The sequence below is a fragment of the Anoplolepis gracilipes genome, chromosome 15, assembly GCF_047496725.1.
Source record: "Anoplolepis gracilipes chromosome 15, ASM4749672v1, whole genome shotgun sequence".
NCBI classification, from domain to species: Eukaryota; Metazoa; Arthropoda; class Insecta; order Hymenoptera; family Formicidae; genus Anoplolepis; species Anoplolepis gracilipes.
Genome location: NC_132984.1, coordinates 5,739,120 through 5,763,232, shown reverse-complemented (window position 1 = coordinate 5,763,232; position 24,113 = coordinate 5,739,120). Strand labels below are relative to the sequence as shown.

At 30.7% G+C, this 24,113-nt stretch overlaps 1 protein-coding gene and 5 non-coding genes across 6 annotated transcripts; all 6 read left to right on the top strand.

Moving 5' to 3' along the window:
• The first annotated feature begins 1,937 nt into the window (after positions 1 to 1,937).
• LOC140673728 (fatty acid synthase-like) lies at positions 1,938 to 15,350 on the top strand. Its single transcript, XM_072906839.1, has 19 exons — positions 1,938 to 2,329; positions 3,575 to 3,825; positions 3,927 to 4,158; positions 4,369 to 4,787; positions 5,848 to 6,141; positions 6,232 to 6,442; positions 6,530 to 6,690; positions 7,798 to 8,115; positions 8,243 to 8,742; positions 8,873 to 9,171; positions 9,279 to 9,680; positions 9,867 to 10,885; positions 11,035 to 11,279; positions 11,340 to 12,033; positions 12,175 to 13,003; positions 13,125 to 13,594; positions 14,087 to 14,341; positions 14,811 to 15,062; positions 15,150 to 15,350. The coding sequence occupies exons 1-19, from the start codon at positions 2,161 to 2,163 to the stop codon at positions 15,249 to 15,251; spliced, it is 7,122 nt and encodes a 2,373-aa protein (XP_072762940.1). The 5' UTR covers positions 1,938 to 2,160; the 3' UTR covers positions 15,252 to 15,350.
• A 2,513-nt stretch (positions 15,351 to 17,863) lies between these two features.
• On the top strand, positions 17,864 to 17,983 carry LOC140674320 (5S ribosomal RNA). Its single transcript, XR_012048183.1, has one exon. It is a non-coding gene; the product is annotated as a 5S ribosomal RNA (ribosomal RNA).
• Positions 17,984 to 18,323: 340 nt separating this feature from the next.
• On the top strand, positions 18,324 to 18,443 carry LOC140674318 (5S ribosomal RNA). The gene has a single exon (XR_012048181.1). It is a non-coding gene; the product is annotated as a 5S ribosomal RNA (ribosomal RNA).
• Positions 18,444 to 18,783: 340 nt separating this feature from the next.
• On the top strand, positions 18,784 to 18,903 carry LOC140674317 (5S ribosomal RNA). Its single transcript, XR_012048180.1, has one exon. It is a non-coding gene; the product is annotated as a 5S ribosomal RNA (ribosomal RNA).
• A 344-nt stretch (positions 18,904 to 19,247) lies between these two features.
• LOC140674316 (5S ribosomal RNA) lies at positions 19,248 to 19,367 on the top strand. The gene has a single exon (XR_012048179.1). It is a non-coding gene; the product is annotated as a 5S ribosomal RNA (ribosomal RNA).
• A 339-nt stretch (positions 19,368 to 19,706) lies between these two features.
• Positions 19,707 to 19,826, top strand: LOC140674315 (5S ribosomal RNA). Its single transcript, XR_012048178.1, has one exon. It is a non-coding gene; the product is annotated as a 5S ribosomal RNA (ribosomal RNA).
• The last annotated feature ends 4,287 nt before the right edge of the window (positions 19,827 to 24,113 follow it).

Sequence of the window (24,113 nt, the reverse complement as noted above, 5' to 3'; positions counted from 1 at the left end):
CCCTTAATTATTTCAAGCAGTATCCGTCCGGCACGAAGGTTTTCGATTATCACCGTTCTTCGATTATATTTTGCACTATGAAACACGTGTTCCGCTTTGTTTTGTTTACGAACTTTTTACCCATATATATGGCTACATTAGTGCCACGTAACGCATCGGGCGGAATTATAATATAGCGAGAATTTCAAATCGAATTTTGTCCGGATTCTAGCGTGTATATGTATATATGTAGAATAAAATTAAAATAATAATTGACTCGGCTACAACGCACATGCTATGACATTTGCAATTCAAATTTTCTACATTATCATTTTAATTCAAGGGCACTCGGCAGCGCACGTGTTATTTTTGCAACATCAGTGCAAAAATTCTGATTTTAATGAAACTTTGCATACATGGAGGGTAAGGTAAGTAGATAAAGACTACTCAGGTAGCAAGCACAGTAAGTTGCAACTATTTGAAAATTCGATCATCCAATTAATGGGTGATAAGGAGCAGAGTTTTAGCTTTAATATCTCTTAATATATTTTTAAAAATAAAAATCATGCTAGATTTTCTTTTAATTTGGTATTATTACACAAACTTTTGAAAAATTTGTTTAATCGACGGACGTTGCTTTCTTACAATGTAATTTTGTAAGAAATAGAAAGAATTGAAATTCATTTAAAGATTCTAAAACTAGAAACTTTAAGCTTTGAAACGCTTTTTTATTGACCCTATTTCAATTATTTTTAAGTAAATTGCAACTGTTTGAAAATTGGTTTTTATTTTATACGACAAAAAGTGACTCTACTTTTTTTGCGTAGTGTTTAATTCATTATACATAGAAATTGCAAATAATAAAATGTGATCGATTCGACAGTTGATTTTAAATTGTTGTGCTCGTTAACTTTCGAAATCACGAGAATGTAATGTGAAAGAAAGAAAGAGAGCAAAATGACAATTTTTTTCTACTGCAACTATGTCCCTAATTCAGAATTACTGCATATTCTTCTTTTTTACATTTTGATTGAGTTTATTTCATCCAACACGACGCGCAATTCGCTTAATCAAAATATAAAAAGCTTAAGTCATGCGTTTAATTAAAATACAAAAAAGGTTAAATAATCATATAGAGGTACATCCGGATATCAGAATGCTAATTTAATTTTTTTTCTCTATTTTTTCAATTTCCTTTTCTTTTACGTCTTTTATCTATATAATTTAACTAAATAATTCTCTTTATTACAAGTTCACATTTTGTTTTAAGCAAGATATAATCGAAATGTATAAACGGTGTAAATATATTTAACTAAATATATTTAACTAAATAATTCTCTTTATTACAAGTTCACATTTTGTTTTAATCAAGATATAATCGAAATGTATAAACGGTGTAAATATATATTATTAAGAAAAGAATTAAGAGCCTAATAAAAAAATGGTAAACAAATATATACAACATTAATATCATTAATTAATTTTATTTATTTGGTTATGTTGATTAATTCTTTTATAAGAAAATTGTAATAAAAGAAAGATAAGTTTCTATATAAAAAAATCGCATCTTGATAAAATTTATTACTTAAATAAAGCTTTTTTAATTAAATAATAAGTAATTTAATGTTATTAATAAAAATATAATTCTGCAGTTTTACAATAGTACGTATTAATAATATAAATGATACTATTTATTTTACATAATATATACTTTTAATATCTTTCTTTTTTAATAATAATATGCAATTTTAAATATTATCGAGTATTTGCACGTACTTATATACAACAATATTTTGTGTTACGTTCAAATATTTTACCTGGAAATGATTAGAATTAGAAAATTTTACAAACAAAATATAAGTACAACGATTTACGTCAATGATTACAGTAATTATACAGTCGCAAAAATTTTAATACTTAATAAGTAAAATATGTGTATATAAGTAACGGTTTAGTCACTCAATTGTCTATATTCTTTTACTCTTTATCTACAGTAAAAGCTATATCGCAAATATAATTTTGACATCATTATAAATAAAATAACACATTTATAATCTATATAATATTGTTCCGGATTAACATACGTGCAAATATAATTTTGACATTATTATAAATAAAATAACATATTTATAATCCATATACTGTTATTTCGGACTAACATATACGAAAATAATTGACATCATGGTGGAAGAAACTTGCAGACCGTGCACTAGTTTGGATTCTGGTGAGGAAATCGTTATTTCAGGTATCGCTGGTAGATTTCCAGATTCAAATAATATAACTCAGTTACGAGAAAGTCTATTCAACAAAGTTAATCTTCTTAGAATGGATCACGGCCGATGGAAAGAAGGTAATTACAATTTAGAGTTTTACATTTAGTTACGATTGGTTTTAATGTAAAATATACGTTTTTTTCTTCAATAATTACATAAATAATGTATGTTTTTCGAAAGAATATACACGCACAAAAATATAAAAAAATACGCATCCGCGGAATATTAATATACTTATACTACTTTTTATACTTAAATATGTGACCCATTAAGTGTGTCTAGTAAAAGCGTGACTAACATAACTTCTAAGCCATTTATTATAAACAAATAAAAAAAAGTTACATATAAACTACTCATTCAATACTACGACGCTTTTGTTAATATGTCATCCAAACATCATCGTTGTCAATTATTGCCTGACTTCTTGGAAGCATATTTTCTATTAATTTTAAAGCATTTTCTCGAGGTAAAGATCGCCATATCGAACAAATTTGTAGAGATAATTGTTTCATTGTGTACAATTTTTTTACGTAGGTATATCTTCATTATTTCCCAAACATTTTAAATAAGATTTGCATTTAGTGATTGTGATGGTTAATTTAATGTTTTGATGTTATTTTCTTCTTTCGATTGGCAGCATAAGCGGCTTCGATGTTTTGGATCATTGTCCTCTTGAAGAATCCAATCTTGATTCTTGCTTTAAAACCACTTTAGAAAATAACTGTTATATCCGTTCATCCAATTCCTTTGATGTTTTCCGTGATTTACTGCGACCTAGCTGTAACGTGTCGGATGGTAGATAACACGTATAACAGTTTAATTTAAGAGCGTATATTCTTATTGTCGTCGTCACATACGCACGCCATTACATGAGCAGAACCGCGCTTTTACCTAGAGGCTCTAGCGCCACGCGTTGCAGTGCATGTAACGTTTTAAAGATCAAAATACTCGAACAATCGAAAGGAAACGATTTCTAACACCAGCAAATCATTAACGGTATTTGTTGTTTCATATACTTGTTTATAAACGCTTTTGAATTTTTATATATGTGTATTTAGCAGCAGCTTCAAGCAATATTTTTGGTTTGTAAGCGTAAGCGTTAAATACGTCATTCTCGAGCAAAAATTGACAAAGACCAGGGCCTTTCATATGACACGTCATAAGAAAACAGTCTCTCTCTATCTGCTTTCTCGAAGGTCTTCGCTATAATGGTTCTCAAACAGAAGTTTACCCCGTCACGCTATTACTATACAGACTGTATATTAGAAGTTTATTATTACGTAAATATGATAACTATTATGCATTTTATAATTTGTTGACAGAGCATCCAGATTTACCAGGACGCATGGGAACAATTAATAATGTGGAAAAATTTGATGCTGATTTTTTCAATTTATCTTTAGAGCAAGCACACACGCTCGATTCTATGACGAGAATGCTATTAGAGCATACTCATGAGGCAATTATCGATGCGGGAATCAATCCAAAACAATTGCGAGGAAAAAATACTGCTGTGATCATAGGAACGTGTTTTATTGAATCGCAAAAAAAATTTATGTATGAAAATCCTCAGGTAGAAACAAAATTATTAATTAATAAATGTAGGAAAAAATAGTTGAAAGGAAGAATTATTAAATTCATTGTTTATACATATGAATTGTTACTTATAATTAGGTAGACGGTCTAGGTATTGTTGGATGTAGCAAATCTATGCAGGCAAATATGCTTTCACATTTTCTGGATTTGAAAGGACCGTCTTACACTGTCGATTCAGCATGCAGCTCTAGTCTTCATGCTATGGCTCTTGGTTATCATCATATTATGTCGGGTCAATGCGACGATGCGATAATTGGAGCCTCAAATCTATGTTTAAATCCCATCATGAATCTGCAGTTCCTTCGTCTTGGTATGTTTACTAAAATTAATTAATGTCTCATCAGATCCTATACCAGATTGTCTGTTTATTCATTTTTATTAGATTGTAATTGTTAAAAAAAGCTCATGTAATTTTATCAGTCTTTATTTTTTATTTATTTTGAATTTATAAATTCATTCTTTAGAGATGAGGTATGATTTGAAGCACTCTGTATAAATATACTACTATATGATTTTTTAGGTGCATTGTCATCGGATGGTTACTGCAAACCTTTTGATACTACTGCTAGCGGTTATTCGCGCAGCGAAACCGTGTCGGCGTTATATCTTCAAAAGGCAAAAAACGCTAAAAGAATTTACGCCACTATTAAGCACATTAAAATGAACAGCGATGGATACAAGAAAGAAGGAATAACATTTCCATCAATGCATACCCAGAGTATATTATTGAAAGAATGTTACGAAGAATGCGGAGTATTACCGTCCTCTCTAGATTATTTTGAAGCGCATGGTACGGCTACCAGAGCTGGCGATCCTGAAGAAATAAATGCTATTCATAAAGTTTTGTGTAAAAATAGAAAAACTCCGCTGTTGATCGGTTCCATAAAATCTAATCTTGGTCATTGTGAATCAGCCAGTGGTTTCGCTCAAATAGCTAAGGTAGAAAAAACAAGTACAATTATTATAATATTTTTATAATAAAAAAAGTAATATACGATAAAGAACCTTGCACTAATTATACAGAAAAACTATCCCGGTCAAATGAGCTAAATTTTTAATATGATGTAGTTTATAGCGTCCTGATCAAAAGTCTCAATGGACCTAAGTCAAAAAATGGACAGTTTCATAATAGTGCCTTATTCGAGAAAATTATCATTGAACATATTTAAACATATTTCTGTATGAAGAGTGCTGTTGTGCGCTTTTCACCAATTTGACCCTCTACAATTTTATGATAGTACTACAGACCTTCTATACTCTTAGTTTTCTCATTCCTTCTCTAGAGATCAAACTGGAAGTTAATTTCCAGACTTCGAATTTGCATCGATTGCGAATGACTCTCGCCGATTTTAATCCCAAGAGGGATCACGGTGACCTAAAATAATCTTCTAGTTGAAATCGATGCAAAAATACATTTTTTAAACGATTATATATTTTGAGTTCTAAGAGGGTCAGAAGGTCAGGGAATCATATATAATGGTCCTACCTCCTACCCTCGAATACTATCATTGAATTATAGAGGGTCAAATAGGTGAAAAGCGCATGACAGCACTCTTTATACAGGGATATACTCAAACGGTAAAGTTCTCGAATAAAGCGCTTTTATTAAAATTTGACACCCTGCAGCTCGAAAACTGTCCATTTTTCCACCTCGGGTCCATTGAGATTTTTGATCAAGAAGTTTTTAAACAATATATAAACATTCAGCTCAATTGACTGGGATAGATTTCTCGTACGATTAGTGGGAGGTTTTTTTGCGTATATATATAACAGAAAATACTCTTATTAAAATACTTAAATTTTAAAGTAATCTTATTAATTTGTTTCTTCACCGTCTACGTTTGTTGATTACTATTGCTCCCCTTTCTATATTAAGAGATTGACAGGATCTTTGTCCTGTCAATTAATTAAATAAATAAATAAATAAATTTTTAAGCAGATACATTAATACAAAAATACTTATTGTTATGTATCTAATTAATACCATTGATATTTTAAGGTAATAATAGCATTCGAAACCGGTCTTATTCCACCAAACATCAATTATACATCACCACGAAATGATATAGACGCCCTGGTAAATGGAAGCATTCAAGTGGTTACAGAGGCAACGCCACTTAGAAATGGTTACATAGGTATTAATTCTTTCGGCTTCGGAGGATCCAATGCTCATATGTTACTAAAATATAATACCAAACAGAAAATTAATAATGCAGCACCAAACGACGGCCTGTCAAGACTCGTGATATTATCTGGACGCACAAAAGAATCAGTAAATTCGTTTTTGAATGATGTTAGTAGATATTTCAAGCAATAATATTTTTAATAATTAAAAAGTATTATACTACTTACAAAAAATTTAAGAAAATTATTTTTCTTGTAGGTCACTAATCATTCTATAGATGCCGAATATATTCGTTTATTACACGATATTTATGCGGACAATATAGATGGTCATCCATGGAGAGGATATATTATACTGAAGCAAGGCACTTTGCAACAAAGTTCAATAAAAGACATTCAAAATTATGAGAATGTAAAAAGACCTATTTGGTTTATATTCTCTGCTTTAGGCGCGCAATGGCCAAGAATGGGTATAAATAATAAATATTTTACGTTTCACGTATGATAGTACATTGAAATAATAACATGATATAATTTCTAAATTAAAACTTTATTAGGTCGAGATTTATTAAAATTTCACGTCTTTGCAAATGCTATAAAAAAGTGCGACGATATTTTAAAGTTATATAATGTTAATATCATGAACATTTTAACAAAGCAAGACGAAGAAGGATGCAAAAATGCTTTACATGCATTTATCAGCATTGTTGCTATTCAGGTGAAATATTTTAAATATTATGAATATATAAAGAAATATGCCCAGTTTTTTATGAAAAGGTCCTTGATGAAAAACATCGAAATATTTTTAGAATTGTAGAGAGAATTGTATTTAGGAAGGAATAAAAAGTTTTATGGGTACAATGTTGTAAAATAAATCTCTTGCTAAAATTGTCCAAAGTTTACTATTATGATCATGTATTATTGGTCTTGTTAGATTTGTTTGCATCTACACTTTTATTGGACAATTTAAATTTTTATTTCGTGCCCAGACATTACACAATATCGGATTTATGTCTATTTCATGTTCGGAAAAACCATGTGTTTTAAAGTTTATAAGCTTTAAAAACATTCATAAAATATATTGTACACTATTAATGTTATATTCGATGTATATTAATTATAGTATACATATATATAATGAGAATCTCTTGCGTGAATATGTGTGCCTATGTGAGTGTATATGTGTATGCATATACGTATATGCATACACATACTTTAGATTTTCAAAAAAACACAATCACATTGCTAATGAAAGTAGACATTTAAGTTACAATTTTAGTTTAAAAAGAAATTTTTTAGGTACCCTGAATTTTTAGCAGATGGAATAGCTCGATTGACAAAGTCTGTCGTCATTTTATTATTTGAAATTTACATCCATAAAGTGTGAGTTTAAAGTTAAATAATAAAGTCTTTTTTGTATTATTATTATTTATTCGAAATTTACGTTTCTTTGACGTTCAGAGGACGTTTCTGGACATTATTTCTTAGACAAGTCAGGGGTTAAACCACGTCTATTTATTTTTATATTTGGATTAACTACAGAAATCCATTATACAATATATATTTCAGGAACATAAAATAGACATTTTATTGATTTTTATTTTTAATATCCTTGAAAGATATTTGTAGGATTTTTGTGTGCTGTGTGTAAATAAAAACTCTTTATCGATTAATATATGACTTTCGTACAATAATAATTCTTTACTCAGAAGCCAAACTGGATATGGTTCTTTATATGAATATATATTTTATATGTATATTAACAACGCAAATTATCATTTTTTCAATGATATAATAATAAAACTAACTCTGTATAACTTTATAGATCGGCGTAGTAGATCTTTTAACATCTTTAGAAATTACTGCAGATTACATGATTAGCCATTCTGCTGGTGAATTAGGTTGTGCATATGCGGATAAATGTCTTACTCTTGAACAAACTATTTTATCGGCGTATTTTATTGGCGTAGCCTGTGTCGAGAAAAATGAGATTCACAGTTCTATGGCAGTTGTGAACCTTGATTACAAACGTTTAAAAAATATGTGTCCGGCGGACATTGAAATAATATGCCACAATAGTCAAAACAGCAACATAGTATGTGGGCCTGCAGAATCTGTAAAAAGCTTCACCAAACAATTACAGGTACTGTTTTTTAATTTAATTTTTAATCAAATTGAGCTCCTTACTTAACCTTTTTTGTTCTGAAATTTGAACTCTAAGATTTAATTTGTTTAATATTTTTTTACTGCAATTAACTTTGTTTTGTCAGATTAACAACATTAATGTGGAAGAAATCTCCTGCGATATACCATATCACAGTCATTATCTCGCATCCATAAAAAATCGACTTTTATTTGACTTGAATCAAGTAATAACACAGCCAAAAAAACGAAGTCTAAGATGGATCAGTACCTCCGTACCTTACATCGAATGGTCGAAGGAGGCAGCGACATTATCTTCAGCATATTATCACACATATAGTATTTTAAATACCATACTATTTGAACAAGCAATAAATTTAATTCCAAATAACGCAGTGACTATCGAAATTTCACCGGATAGCGTTCTGCAGCATATCTTGCAGGAATCCTTACATCCAAAAGTGACGAACATTGTATTGACTGAACGCACTGGACAAAATATCGATGTAACTTTGCGAGGGATTGGAAAACTCTACAATTGTGGCTTACAACCACAGATCGCTAATTTATATCCGCCAGTGGAATTTCCAGTTAGTCGAGGAACTCCTATGATATCTCCATCTATCAGGTAAAATACAGTGTCATAATTAATCTTTTTACATTTTACTGACATAAATGAAAAACTAAATATAGACAAATAAATACGGACAAGCGCATATATATGTATACTCAAACGAGCTTTTAATGTCGGGATATAGGTGGGATCATTCTGAAAATTGGTTTGTACCAACCTTTCAATCACAGAGTCATATGCAATGCAGAGAAAGACACATCGAAATCAGCCTTAACGACGAAAGTTACAAGTATATGGTCGGGCATGTAATCGACGGAAAAATTTTATTACCTGCGACAGGATATCTTGTGCTTGTTTGGGAAACCATCGGCATGATGGAAGACAAAATACACACAACTATGCCAATAATATTTCAAGATGTAAAATTTATTCGTACTACGCATATATCGACTAATGTTGTAAAATTGACAATTACGATACAAGGTATTCACAAAATTATTAAATTATTTTACAATAGTAAAGTTAAAGTTATCTCGTAACCTCGTAATGTATCTCGTATATGTATAATATCAAACATGAAAACATCACAGATAGCGGAAAATTCGAAGTTATCGAAGGAGATAGTGTTGTCGTAACCGGTACAGTGTATACTATATTGAATCCGGAAAAAGAAATAATTCCTACCAATCTATTGCCGGAGTATGACGACGAAGAGGAACACCTGACTGCTCGAGATATCTACAAAGAGTTGAAATTACGTGGCTACCAGTACAGTGGCTGGTTCCGTGGATTAAAAAGCGCATCTATTTCAGGCAGCAAAGGACATATCTCTTGGACAAATAATTGGGTAACATTTATGGATACTATGTTGCAGTTGTATATACTTGGATACGATACTAGAGATTTATATGTTCCTACTAGTATTCAAAAATTGGTGATCGATCCTGCGCACATGTCAAAGCTACAGGAAGTGATGACAGAAGAGTATAAAGGTATGTTCTTCATTAATTAAAAATTTAATAATTTAATATTTAATAAATAAAAATTTTAAATTAAAAAGTTTAAAATTGAATACATATTAAAAACATATTTTTATATTTTACTTATTGCATCATCATTAAAATTATATAAAAAAGTTTTGTTGAGAAATTGCTATTTTAGTTGTTGTCTCATTACAGAATTATTAGTACGGATATATAGAAAAATAAATGCAATTATATCTAATGGAATAGAGATTCAAGGCGTTAGCGTTACCGCAATTTCTCGCCGAAAACTAATTCAAGATCCTATTATTGAGGAACACATATTTGTAGCTCATTATGATCACGCGAAAATTTCCTTAAGTGAAGCAATCCGAATATCGGCGCAACTTGTGTTGGAAGATCATCAGACCATTAAAGTAACAGCCATTGAACTAGTAGAAGCTGTCGATAATGTAATGTTGGAAGAATTATCGTCTTTGTTACTGATTGAAACTTTTAAAAATATGCCACAAATACAAGCAAATATTACTTTATTAACATTACCGAATCGTTTCAATTCTGTAAAACTTCCACAAAATGTTACAATCGCAGACTTAAACAAACCATATATAGATGATAAAGCCTTAATAGCTGTCGGATTTAATCTTTTGACGAAACAACAAAACTCGTTAGAAAAACTTTTGCCATTCATAAGAGAAGGCGGTTATCTATTGACACGCGAAAAGAGCAACATAATTAACTACGACAAGTACATGCGGCAATATGAATTAAATGTTATCCTTGAAAAACGAACTAAGACTGAAGTGATTGTGCTTCTGAAGAAAAAAGTTCAGATAAAGAAAAGGACTGTCGTTTATATAAATAATGACAACTTTAATTGGCTAGAAGAATTAAAACTGCTCGTGAATGATAAGACTCAACTAGATAAAGACAGTAGAATCATAATTGTTGGAGAGGGAGACTTTGAGTGTGGTTTGTTAGGCCTCGTTAACTGTTTGAGAAAAGAATCAGGCGGGGAATTTGTCAGAAGTGTACTTATTCAAGATCAAAAAGCTCCTAAATTCTCTCTACAAAATTTTTTTTATATGCAGCAATTGGAGAAGGACATGACTATTAATGTTTTGCGCCCTAATCAGACCTGGGGTTCTTACAGGCATTTAGAATTACCACGTCCAGAAGCCAAATTTGTACCTACTGCCTACGTCACTCAAATGGTACATACAAATTTTTTTGCAAAGCTTTAAATAATATATTAATAGTATATGTATATGAGCAATAATATATACATATACACATATATATATATATATATATATATATATATCATGTAAAAATATATAAAATGTTTGTTATATTATTATAGGTTTGTGGTGATCTAAATACATTATGTTGGATAGAAAACGATATACCTATTGAGTCTCATTTCAAAGATTTGGTACGTGTGGTCTATTCTTCCATTAATTTTAAAGACGTAATGTTAGCTACCGGCAAATTAAATTCATTACCTACGGCAATATCGCAAGGAAGATTTCAATCTATATTTCTTGGAATGGAATACGTAGGATTTGACACCAATGGACGTCGCGTAATGGGACTTCGTGATAATAAGTAAATATGTCATTAAAAATCATTATGTAAAATATCATTGACTAACATTGCTTTTTCAAGATGTATAGCAAACGTCGTTATAAAGGACAAAGATTTATGTTGGAACATACCTGATACATGGACATTCGAAGAGGCGGCTACGGTTCCGTGCGTTTACAGTACGTGTTATCTCACGTTGTATATTATTGGAAAGATGAAGAAAGGCGATAAAATACTTATACATTCCGGTACTGGAAGCATTGGACAAGCAGCTATCCACTTGGCTCTTAGCGAGGGATGCGAGGTATTCACTACCGTGGGTACAATTGAAAAACGACAATTTATTAAAAAAACGTTTCCGATTATTACGGATGACCACATTGGAAATTCTCGAGATACGAGTTTCGAACAAATGATAATGAAGCAAACAAACAATCGCGGTGTGGACATCGTGTTAAATTCATTGGCGGAAGAAAAATTAATCGCATCCGTTCGTTGTTTAGCACGAAAAGGTCGTTTCCTAGAGATTGGAAAGTTTGATCTTATTTCTAACAATCCTCTAAATATAAATCTGTTTCAAAAAGGCATTAGTTTTTACGGTATTTTATTAGACAATATTCTTGCCAATCCACACAAACATAAGTCTTTGTTGTTCAAAATGATGGCTGACGGTCTGAAAAATGGAAAAATCAAACCACTTCGAGTAAAAGTTTTCGCAAAATCAGAAATCGAGGCGGCTTTTAGATATATGGCAAGTGGGAAACATATAGGAAAGGTATGCTAATATTATAACTTTATTCACAGTATTTGTAAAATATATTTATTTTATAACAAAATGCATAAAAAAACTTATAGACAAAAAATTTGAAATTACTATAATAATTTTGGAACCTCTAATATATAAATATTCTTTTAGATAATTATAAAAATTCAAGAGAAAGACCAATCATTGAATAAACTTGTTATGACACATCGTCGCTATTACTGTCTTAGCGACAGAAGTTACATTATATTAGGAGGTCTTGGCGGTTTCGGATTGGAATTAACTGATTGGCTGATATTACGAGGAGCTAAAAATGTCGTTTTGATATCGCGAACTGGAATAAAAAATGGTTATCAGCGCATGAGAGTTCAATTGTGGAAATCCTACGGTGTAAATGTACTCATTGTTAAAAATATTGATGTCTCTAATCGTAACGATTGTGAACATCTCTTGCAAACTGCTGAAAGAATAGCACCGGTGGATGCGATATTCAATCTCGCTATGGTGCTGAAAGATCATATTCTGAAGAATCAAACCACGGATATCTTTGCGGAATCTTTCAAATCAAAGGCTTGGGCGACGCAAATGTTGGATGAGCTATCCAGAAAGATTTGTTCTAGACTACGCCACTTTGTAATGTTCTCTTCCTTTTCTTGTGGCAGAGGAAACGCTGGACAAACTAATTATGCTATGGCCAATTCCGTCATGGAGAGAGTGTGTGAAAAAAGGACAATGGATGGATTACCCGGATTGGCAATTCAGTGGGCAGCCATAGGTGACGTGGGACTTGTCGCAGACATGCAGGAGGAAGACAAAGAACTTGTTATCAGTGGCACTTTACAGCAAAAAATATCCAGCTGCCTCGACAAACTCGATATGTTTTTACTTCAAAGCCGGCCAGTCGTAAGCAGCATGATCGTTGCTGAGAAGAAAGAATCTTTCGGAATTAACAATATGGTGGAAGCTGTCGCCAATATTCTAAGTAAATATTTACACGTGCGCAGAATCAATTGCTTGTACTGTTTTTATATGATTATTATTATAATGTTAAACTTTTGCATAAAGTGTAATAAATTATATATATTTTATTTTTATATTATCAGATATAAAAGACATAAATATGATAAATCAAAATATGTCTCTGGCTGAATTTGGAGCAGACTCTATGATGGCTATGGAAATTAAGCAAACCATAGAACGAGAATTTGATAAGTTTCTAACTGAACAAGAGATACGGAACCTTACTTTTGCAAAACTCATTGAGATGTCCAACGCAAATAACAATAATACGCAAGCTGAACAGTCAATCGAAATAACGAAACCTGATAACGTTGCGAAATTATTCGGTATTGTAAAGGACGAAGATTTCATGACAGAAATTTGTTTAGATCTTTCGACTAAAAATGAAGAAGATACAGTCCAAGTATTTCTTATGCCCGGAATCGATGGCTGTGCAACTGTATTTAAATACTTAGTATCGTATGTTAAATTTTCTCTAACATTACTACAATGTAGCACAAACAATATGGAGGCTACAAACATAATATCGGAAACAACGAATTATCTTTTAGAGGTATCGCGTGACCTGAATTAAACTTATTACTTATAGACTTTTTAATGCTGAATTCCGGCCGCAGATTTACTCTAGCATGTCACAATTTTAAGAAAAAGGATAGAAACTTTAAGAAAGGGGTTTGGTAATATTTAAAGTACTATCACTTAGAAGGCAAGCATAATTTATAGACCTATTAAAAGAATCGTTAATAATTATACTTTAACGTAAAATTCAAAAAATTCAACATAGTACATATACAAAGTGATTTCAAAATCGGAAACGGTCACATATCTCATAAATACAGGAAAAAGGGAAAAGTATTTAAAAAAAAACAAAAATTATAAGACGCATTCAGCATAAAAAAGTATACAGGAAATTATGAGGTTTTAAATCTCAACGTCCTGTGGAACTGTAATTTTATATTTTATTAATTAAAGATTTGTATATGTGTTTATTTTTTGTTAAAACCGTAAGTATAAAATTTGCTGTATTATTTTAATATTTTTACAGCACGTATCATCAAGATTGAAAGATGAAAAAGATTTTGTAATGGTAGGATATTCTTTCGGATCTATTTTCGCAATTGAGTTAGCAAGAAAATTGGAGGCTATGAATTATAAAGGGCGACTTGTACTCATCGATGGTGCTCCTCAACAATTGCGAATAATTTATAAACATTATATATCATGTTCTAACGAAATTGAACTTCAAATTGATATTTTAACCACAATTATGGAAGTTTATAAAGCGAGAACCAGTAAAGAGGTATAATCTCTTTTTTTGCACGAAGTATATTTTTACTTACAAACATTAAAGCATCTTTCGATTTTTACATTTTCTTTATTTAGTCAACAGTCTTTAAAAAACAATCATATTAAAAGTCTTTAACTTTTTGCAATCTGATATTTCATTTCGGTAGGTTCATGTGCAATTCAATTATTTTCACTTATATCCTATGACATGTACGTTTTTCTATATTTCAGTAGTCTCTCATATTACATAACACACGTAAAAAAAGAAGAAAATCTTCACAAAAGTGAATGCAATCATAATACAACAAGAAATATTTACGGAATCGCTAGAATGTTTGTAAATAATCATAAATTTTAATGTCGAGATAAACTCATAGTTTGGAACATAAAATAATATTAAGATTCAGTAGGACCGCAAGAAGTTAAAGTCTAAAAAAATTTTCAAAAGTCATTTAAAAAACGTATAAATTCATATTCAACAGATTCTAATGAAACTGAGGGATTGTAAATCTTGGGAGGAACGGTTCGATATGTTTGCCAAATACTTTTTAGCAATAAATACATCGCTTTCATTCAAAAATTTAAAAACACTATGTACAACAATATATAAACATGTAGTCGCTATTCGACAATATGATCCTTCTAAACTACCGTGTATTAAATCACCTATAACGTTGCTAAAAGCTAGTGTATCACATGTATCTGACATTGAAGAGGATTATGGTTTGCACAAGGTATTTTGAAAAAGTTTTATTAAAATCTACATCCAATATATTTATTTTAACAAAACTTTACCATTAATAAATTATGTTATATTTAAGATAACTGAAAGTAAAGTGGAAGTACAATATATCGAGGGTGATCACATAACAATTTTGAGAAACGAAAAAGTAGCAACTGCGATTAATGGCGAGATACTATAATTAATAGTGATCAACTGTGGTGTACTATAATATATATTATAATGTATTGTTTGGTGCCGGTTTTTTGTGTACGTTCAACAACCACATTAATAAAATATATGTTTTAATAAAATACTATAAATTATTTAATACAAGGCGTTTTTTTAATTGTCCGCAAATGATTTTTTAAGGTTTACGTCACATGTAGGGAAATTTGAGGTGTTCTATAATTTTACACTACATTTTTTAATTAGAACAGGAAAATGATTAACATAGTAATATGTAGCTGGAAAAAGCTAATATGTTAGAACATTATGCAAAAGTACATTATTAATAAGTACAGGTAATACTGCTGAACAAAATGTAATCATTACAAAAATTAAAACATACCTAAATGATAATACAAAACAACAAGATAAACAGTGGACTAAACATATAACGTCTCCAAGGGAAATTAAAGAACAGATTAAATATCTAAATCCACATAAAGCTCCTGGACCGGATAAAATTCAAAATATAATATTAAAAAATTTGTCGAGAAAAGCATTAGTCCAACTAACATATATCATTAATGCAATTATTAAATTATCCTATTTTCCACAAAAATGGAAAACTGCATACATTATTCCAATACACAAAACAGGAAAGAATAAAACATTACCAATTAGTTATAGACCAATAACTCTGTCCGGAGAAAATAGTTCTCATTAGGTTACAGAAACATGCAGAAACTAACAAACTTACCAAAGAAACACAATTTAGTTTTAGGAAAACACATAACACAGTCTAACAAATTGTAAGAATTGTTAACGACATTCGTGTGAATTATAATAAAGATAAAGTCACAGTTATGCTATTATTGGATACTGAAAGAGCTTTCGATAAAATATGAATAGATGGACTTTTATATAAAATGATGAAACAAAAATATCCCATTCATTTGATCAAGTTAGTAGAATCTATATAAATAACAGAAAATTTAAAGTAACAATCAATAACAGCAAATCCAACGTAAAAATTATTAAGGCACCGCAAGGCTCTGTTCTTGGACCTATATTATTTAACATTTATTTAAATGATATATCTGAATTTCCTAAAACCAAATTAGCAATGTTTGCAGACGATCCTGCAATATATGCACACTCATTTAGTGCCATCGTCGCGGCGAAGCAAATTCAAATACACCTAAACATACTTGAACATTACTACAAACATTGGAAAATAACTTTAAATGCCGATAAGACAAAAGCTATAGTTTTTACTAAAAAACATAAGGATAGGAAAATCTTGACTCCAATAACATTATACAAACAAGCAATACAAATAAAAGATACAGTCAAGTATCTAGGAATGCGTTTAGATTGTAGGCTAACTTATAAATCTCACATCAATGCAACAATTCGAAAATCATATGGAGTCATGAGACAATTGTATTCATTAATGGTAAAAAATTCTAATTTAAGTACAAAAAACAAAAGACTTATCTACACGGTAATCCTAAGACCAATACTAGTATATGCCGCACCAGTGTGGTGTTCTGCGTCGCCTAATAATATTAAAATACTACAAGTATTTCAGAAGAAATGTCTACGCTTAATTCTAAACAAAAATAGATATGAAACAATTATAAATTTACACAATGAAGCAAATATACCCATGATACAGGATTACGTTAACGAACTAGGTAGAAGATTCTATACTGGGTTATTGAACAATGGCATCGAAATAGTCAAAGAAATAATGCATTTAGATAAGAATAAAAGACCAAAGAAGTGGAAGTACAAATTAGCTTACGAAAACTTAGATGTAACAGAATAAAAAACTGATGCGTTGTATTATAGATCCAAATACATATATATATATATAAACATTAAACATAGCACTATGAAATAAGAGCTGTTAACATAAACTCAGCACAAAACTTTATAAACAAGTTTTTTTAAACTAATTTTTTAAACTTATTTTCCTTAAAATAGCATAAAATGTAAAAAGAAAAACACACATTGTACCGTAAAGGAAAACGAAAACGTTCATATAATGTTAACATAACATAACTGAAGGTTAAGCTAGAGAGGCAAGGACTTCAAGCAACTAACGCAACCGAGGAAACCATACAATTTAAATAAATATGTATTTTCTTGTATGTATTGCTAATAATATGAATAAAGTTTATTTGAAAGTTAAAAATTAAAGTTCTCGTCTAATCACACACACACTGAAGTTAAGCAACATTGGGCATGGTCAGTACTTGGATGGGTGACCGCTTGGGAACACCATGTGCTGTTGACACTTTTCTTTTTTTGCAAATTTAAATATTGATATATTTCTTTTTGTTTTAAATACATACTTAAATTATTGTGGAAATTAAAATTTATTTTATTAATAGTTATCTTGAAATTCTTAAATTATAAATAAATATATAGAATATTTCATAAAATCTTTTGATTAAAATAATACAGTACTACTCTTAGGAAGAGCAAAGAGTCTATGGACATATATGTAACATATTTTCCGAATTTTACGTGTTTAAATGACAAGTTAAGCAAAGTACGTTTCATGCAAAAAAACAAACTTAATAGCTATCTTTTCGTGCATGCTCTGATATATCTATATTAACTAAAATTATTATTATTGTTAACGGTCATACCACGTTGTAAAGCACCAGTTCTCGTCCGATCACTGAAGTTAAGCAACATTGGGCATGGTCAGTACTTGGATGGGTGACCGCTTGGGAACACCATGTGCTGTTGACACCTCTCTTTTTTGCAAATTTGAATATTGATATATTTTTTTTTGTTTTAAATACATACTTAAATCATTGTGGAAATTAAAATTTATTTTATTAATAGTTATCTTGAAATTCTTAAATTATAAATAAATATATAGAATGTTTCATAAAACCTTTCGATTAAAATATAGTACTATTATTAGGAAGAGTAAAGAGTCTATGGACATATATGTAACATAGTTTTCTAATTTTTCGTGTTTAAATGACAAGTTAAGCAAAATACGTTTTATGCAAAAAGACAAACTCAATAGCTATTCATCCGTGAGTGCTTTGATATATCTATATAAACTAGAATTATTATTATCGTTAACGGTCATACCACGTTGTAAAGCACCAGTTCTCGTCCGATCACTGAAGTTAAGCAACATTGGGCATGGTCAGTACTTGGATGGGTGACCGCTTGGGAACACCATGTGCTGTTGACACCTCTCTTTTTTGCAAATTTGAATATTGATATATTTTTTTTTGTTTTAAATACATACTTAAATCATTGTGGAAATTAAAATTTATTTTATTAATAGTTATCTTGAAATTCTTAAATTATAAATAAATATATAGAATGTTTCATAAAACCTTTCGATTAAAATATAGTACTATTATTAGGAAGAGTAAAGAGTCTATGGACATATATGTAACATAGTTTTCTAATTTTTCGTGTTTAAATGACAAGTTAAGCAAAATACGTTTTATGCAAAAAGACAAACTCAATAGCTATTCATCCGTGAGTGCTTTGATATATCTATATAAACTAGAATTATTATTATCGTTAACGGTCATACCACGTTGTAAAGCACCAGTTCTCGTCCGATCACTGAAGTTAAGCAACATTGGGCATGGTCAGTACTTGGATGGGTGACCGCTTGGGAACACCATGTGCTGTTGACACTTTTCTTTTTTTGCAAATTTAAATATTGATATATTTCTTTTTGTTTTAAATACATACTTAAATTATTGTGGAAATTAAAATTTATTTTATTAATAGTTATCTAGAAATTCTTAAATTATAAATAAATATATAGAATATTTCATAAAATCTTTCGATTAAAATAATATAGTACTACTCTTAGGAAGAGCAAAGAGTCTATGGACATATATGTAACATATTTTCTTAATTTTGCGTATTTAAATGACAAGTTAAGCAAAGTAAGTTTTATACAAAAAAACAAACTTAATAGCTATTTTTCTGTGAGTGCTTTGATATATCTATATCAACTAGAATTATTTTTATCGTTAACGGTCATACCACGTTGTAAAGCACCAGTTCTCGTCCGATCACTGAAGTTAAGCAACATTGGGCATGGTCAGTACTTGGATGGGTGACCGCTTGGGAACACCATGTGCTGTTGACACTTTTCTTTTTTTGCAAATTTAAATATTGATATATTCTCTTGATTTCAAATATATACTTAAATTATTGTCGAAATTAAAATTTATTTTATTAATGTCTTGAAATTTTTAAGTTATAAATAAATATATAGAATGTTCCATAAATCTTTTCGATTAAAATCATATAGTACTATTATTACGAAGAGCAAAGAGTCTATGGACATATATGTAACATATTTTCCTAATTTTGCGTATTTGAATGACAAGTTAAGCAAAATACGTTTTATGCAAAAAGACAAACTCAATAGCTATTTATCCGTGAGTGCTTTGATATATCTATATGAACTAGAATCACTTTTATCGTTAACGGTCATACCACGTTGTAAAGCACCAGTTCTCGTCCGATCACTGAAGTTAAGCAACATTGGGCATGGTCAGTACTTGGATGGGTGACCGCTTGGGAACACCATGTGCTGTTGACACCTCTCTTTTTTGCAAATTTAAATATTGATATATTTCTTTTTGTTTTAAATACATACTTAAATTATTGTAGAAATTAAAATTTATTTTATTAATAGTTATCTTGAAATTCTTAAATTATAAATAAATATATAGATTGTTTCATAAAATCTTTCGATTTAAATAATAGTATTATTATTAGGAAGAACAAAGGGTCTATTGACATGTATATGTATATCATATTTTCCTTGTTTTGCATGTTTGAACGACAAGTTAAGCGAAGTACGTTTTATGCAAAAAAAACAAACTTAATAGCTGTCTTTTCGTGTTCTGATATATCTATATTAACTAGAATTATTATTATCGTTAACGGCCATATCACGTTGTAAAGCACCAGTTCTCGTCTGATCACTGAGTTAACTTCATAATTTCAAATGGTACCCTTTATAAATGGTTACATATTTGGATTCTACAAGAAAAAAACAAAGAACTTTTATCTGAAACATTTTTCTGAAAAATGCTTCTATCAAAAATTATGAACGTTTAAACTTTAAAATAGAGGGTACTCAAATTCATGAATAAAATCATAAATTAAATGAAAGATTTTATAATTTTTCATTTTTTAAAATTTATTAAATGTTCGAACTGTTGTCCATTCTCAAAATCCGTCCAACAACCTCCCCGTGGTGCGCATCGGATAATGCTAATGTTGACGATAACAGGCACAAATAAGTATGTCACTTTGATGCGTCATAAGTCCGCGAAAAAAAAATTGTATTGATCTCAATTCTTTTTTAATTTCCAAGAAAAAGTCCAAATTTTACAATAATTATTATGATACTTGTGAAAAAAAATTCATTCTACTCCGTGGAGTGCGTCAAACTGTGCAAATTTTTAGAGACAAAACACGTCCTTACTTTTGAGAAGAAGGTGGGAGGAAGGAAGGAAAAATTAAAAATCTGTTAAATGCTTCTTAAAGTAGAGACTTTAACCCATAAAATAAAAAAAAAAGTTTTTAAATACGACAATCTTTCGTGCAGTTGTGATAATCTGAAGTTATGTGAAATTTTGATAAACATTTTTGTTGCAATAATTTTGTTGCCCTTTACATGTATAATATATAATATATAATATATATTCTATACATACATAGCTAAATAAAATAGGAAATTTTTGTTTGCTGCTAAAATTACTATTTATAACATTTTTTTCAGATAAATATTTTTTATCTAGGCTTTTATCTAAGCTCATTTCTAAAAGTTCACAGATATTCTATCATGAAATTCTGCGAAAAGAAAACCTGTTTTATTTTATGTATAAAAATTGCAACTTTTATATTAAGCAAATATTTATTTTGTTAGGTTAAAAATCGGTCGGTAGTCCGGCATTTCCTTAAGTTAGCGTGACACGAAAACACATGTCGATCCTGCAACAACCAAATATTGAATTTTATAACGAATATCGACCGGTGTTAGACCAGAGGTCTGTCACTCACAAACAGCTCGCGATCTTTCATTGCCATTTTACTGCGATAACTATACTAATTATTATTAAATATTGCATTAAACTGCTTTTTCTGTCTCAACTTTTCATCCGCCGCCACGCACTAAAATTACATATTTTATCAGCTGATTACTGCGATCACACGGCACGTGTGTACGCGTCGCGCACGTGTACGATGTCACGACATTCACGGCCTACTGACAGTGACCTGCAGGTTTTTCACAAACCATCAACTTGCAAATTTCGCCGGCTGCTCCTGGCGAGGAGAGTGGGATTTTTGAAATAAATCAAAGCAATGAAAATTAAATATAAAATGATATCTCTTATGAAATGAAAATGCCAATTAATAAAACTAAAATACTCCAGGCGAGTAGGGCTACGCGCTCAGAATCTCGCAGTGATAGCAAATCACTCTGTCCCACAGATTCTGGGGAGGACAAAAAGTTGGCAGCGCGGAAGGAGACATTAAATTACTGGAAATTACAAATAGCAACATACAATGCAATATCACTACTTTCTGAGGAACGTTTGAGTGAGTTAGAGGCTGAATTAGAGAGTATCAAATGGGATGTCGTAGGTCTATGTGAAGTAAAAAGACATGGAGAACAGCTCTGGAAGTTAGGGTCAGGGCGCACTTTCTACTATGCTGGCGAAGAAAACACTTCTGTCGAAGGCACTGGTCTCCTAATCCATAAACGCCATAACGCAAACATCGAATCCTTTAAGAAAATATCCACTAGAGTCATATATGCAACGCTTAGATTAAACAAAAGATACTTTATTAAAATCATCCAAGCTTACGCACCAACTATCACCCACACTGATGAGGAAGTAGATCTATTCTACGAAGACATATGCCGGGCGTGGGAAGACCATAAAACCCACTTTACAATCCTGTGCGGCGACTTCAATACAAAAATAGGTAAGAAAGTTGGCGACTCGGAAATCTCGCTTGGGTCCGAAGGGAGAAACGACCGTGGCGAAGCTCTACTCGGATTCTTACCACAGAACAATCTACTCCTGATGAACAGCTTCTTCTACAAAAAACCCAACCGAAGATGGACTTGGACAAGCCCGGATGGACATACAAGAAACAAAATCGACTTTATAAAATATTTTATTATCAGTCCTCCACTTAGTAAGAACATTGAATCTACCTGAAAATTATACGATACCCGTTAGGAATAAATTCGAACGTCACATTTACACGTCAGATATTAGACTGAGTAACTATAAACGCAATGACAAACAAACAAAACAAGAAGGAGCAAAGTCATTACACATACTTTAAAGTGTTGTTGTATATCGGGTTTAAATTTTCCGTATCTTTTTTCATATTAATTGCATTGTCAAACTTCTTGATGAAAATCATTACTATCTATCTCTCTCTTCTTTATGTTTTTCTCGCAATGCAATATGCTCGGTGTTGTCCAATTAAAATCATGCAAAAATTCTGTTCTGTGTTTACTGATCACTGATTGGTTCGTCGCATGTAATTTTATATTATTTCTGTGTTCTTTTAGTCGTGTCTTTAAATATCTTTTTGTCTGTCCGATGTAAGTGACGTCACAATCATTGCAGTCAATTTTATAAACGACTTCAGTCCTGTTTTGTCTATTCAGTCTGTCTTTCCCGCATTTAATGATAGTATTAAGTTTTTTGTTTATAGTGTAAATAACCCTTAAGCCCGTCTCTTTAATTGATCTACTAAGATTCTAGCTCAAACTTTTAATATACGGCATTGAAATGAGTGAGGTGACATCGAATCCGCCGTTGCTATCATCAGCGATCTGGATGGTTTTTTGTTTTATCATACATAATCTCTTGTGAACGTAGAGATCGATAAGATGTGAGGGATAACAATTATTAGCCAAAATTTGTTTGGCAATACACTTAACAAGTCTAAGATATTGTCAGGAATTTTCCTACCGCTCAAGTTGACCAACCATTTCGACCTATCTATTTTGTTGAATGGGTTAAGTGCTATGAACTGTTTTTCTATGAGATTATTAAATTTCCGGCGAGAGTTATTTTTCTTATTTAAATTAAAATTTGAAATCTTGTGTTTGTTGATCTCCAAAAATCTGACTACTAAATCTCGAGGCAGAGAGTCAAATAATCTTTCTTCTATGTTACGAATCTTTGCGTGTAAGTAATTAAGATTAACGTTAACATCTTTCATCTCGAAATTCAACAATCTCAGTTGGTTATGCGTGATAAGTTTAACAAATTTTCGGTTGACGTTGTTACTGGAGAACGAGATGTTGATTTTTAAGTTCTTAATGTGCGTTGGAAGTAAATCGTGCATCTCTTCTGCATCTCAGCAAGAATAACTAATTGTTGTTGAGCAGTACAAATCTTTTTTCTCATGTCGATCCATGATTTCAGAAGAAGTGTGTTGTTTTTTCCATGTTCTTTTGTAATCGTTTGAAAGAAACTGTCATTCTTCAAGGGCACCTTGAAGTTGTACATCAAACACCGAATAAAATCTTACAAGCATATTTGCCAGTTTGGCCGATTAATTGCTATTTTCCTTATTAACTTTTTTTAATATAATAATTTTTTTAAATAAAATTTTTAACCCTTATTATTTTAACCCTTTGAGTCACGAATTTTTCAAAGTGTCAATATTTTATAAAATTTGGTATATAAGGGTTTTTGGAGTCGCTGATTACGATAATCCGTTGTCAGATTTTCAAAATTCAAGATGGCGGATCCAATATGGCAGACGAGATTTTCAAAATTTTACTTCCGCCATATTGAATCTCTATATTAAATTTTGGAAATTAAATTTTTTTCTTATAGCT

Excerpts from the sequence above, each read along its gene's own strand:
- LOC140673728 (XM_072906839.1), top strand. The coding sequence starts at position 2,161 with ATGGTGGAAGAAACTTGCAGACCGTGCACTAGTTTGGATTCTGGTGAG. Across the intron at positions 9,172-9,278 it reads ATTGACAATTACGATACAAG|ATAGCGGAAAATTCGAAGTT; the intron begins GTATTCACAAAA and ends AAAACATCACAG. Across the intron at positions 15,063-15,149 it reads AGGATTATGGTTTGCACAAG|ATAACTGAAAGTAAAGTGGA; the intron begins GTATTTTGAAAA and ends GTTATATTTAAG.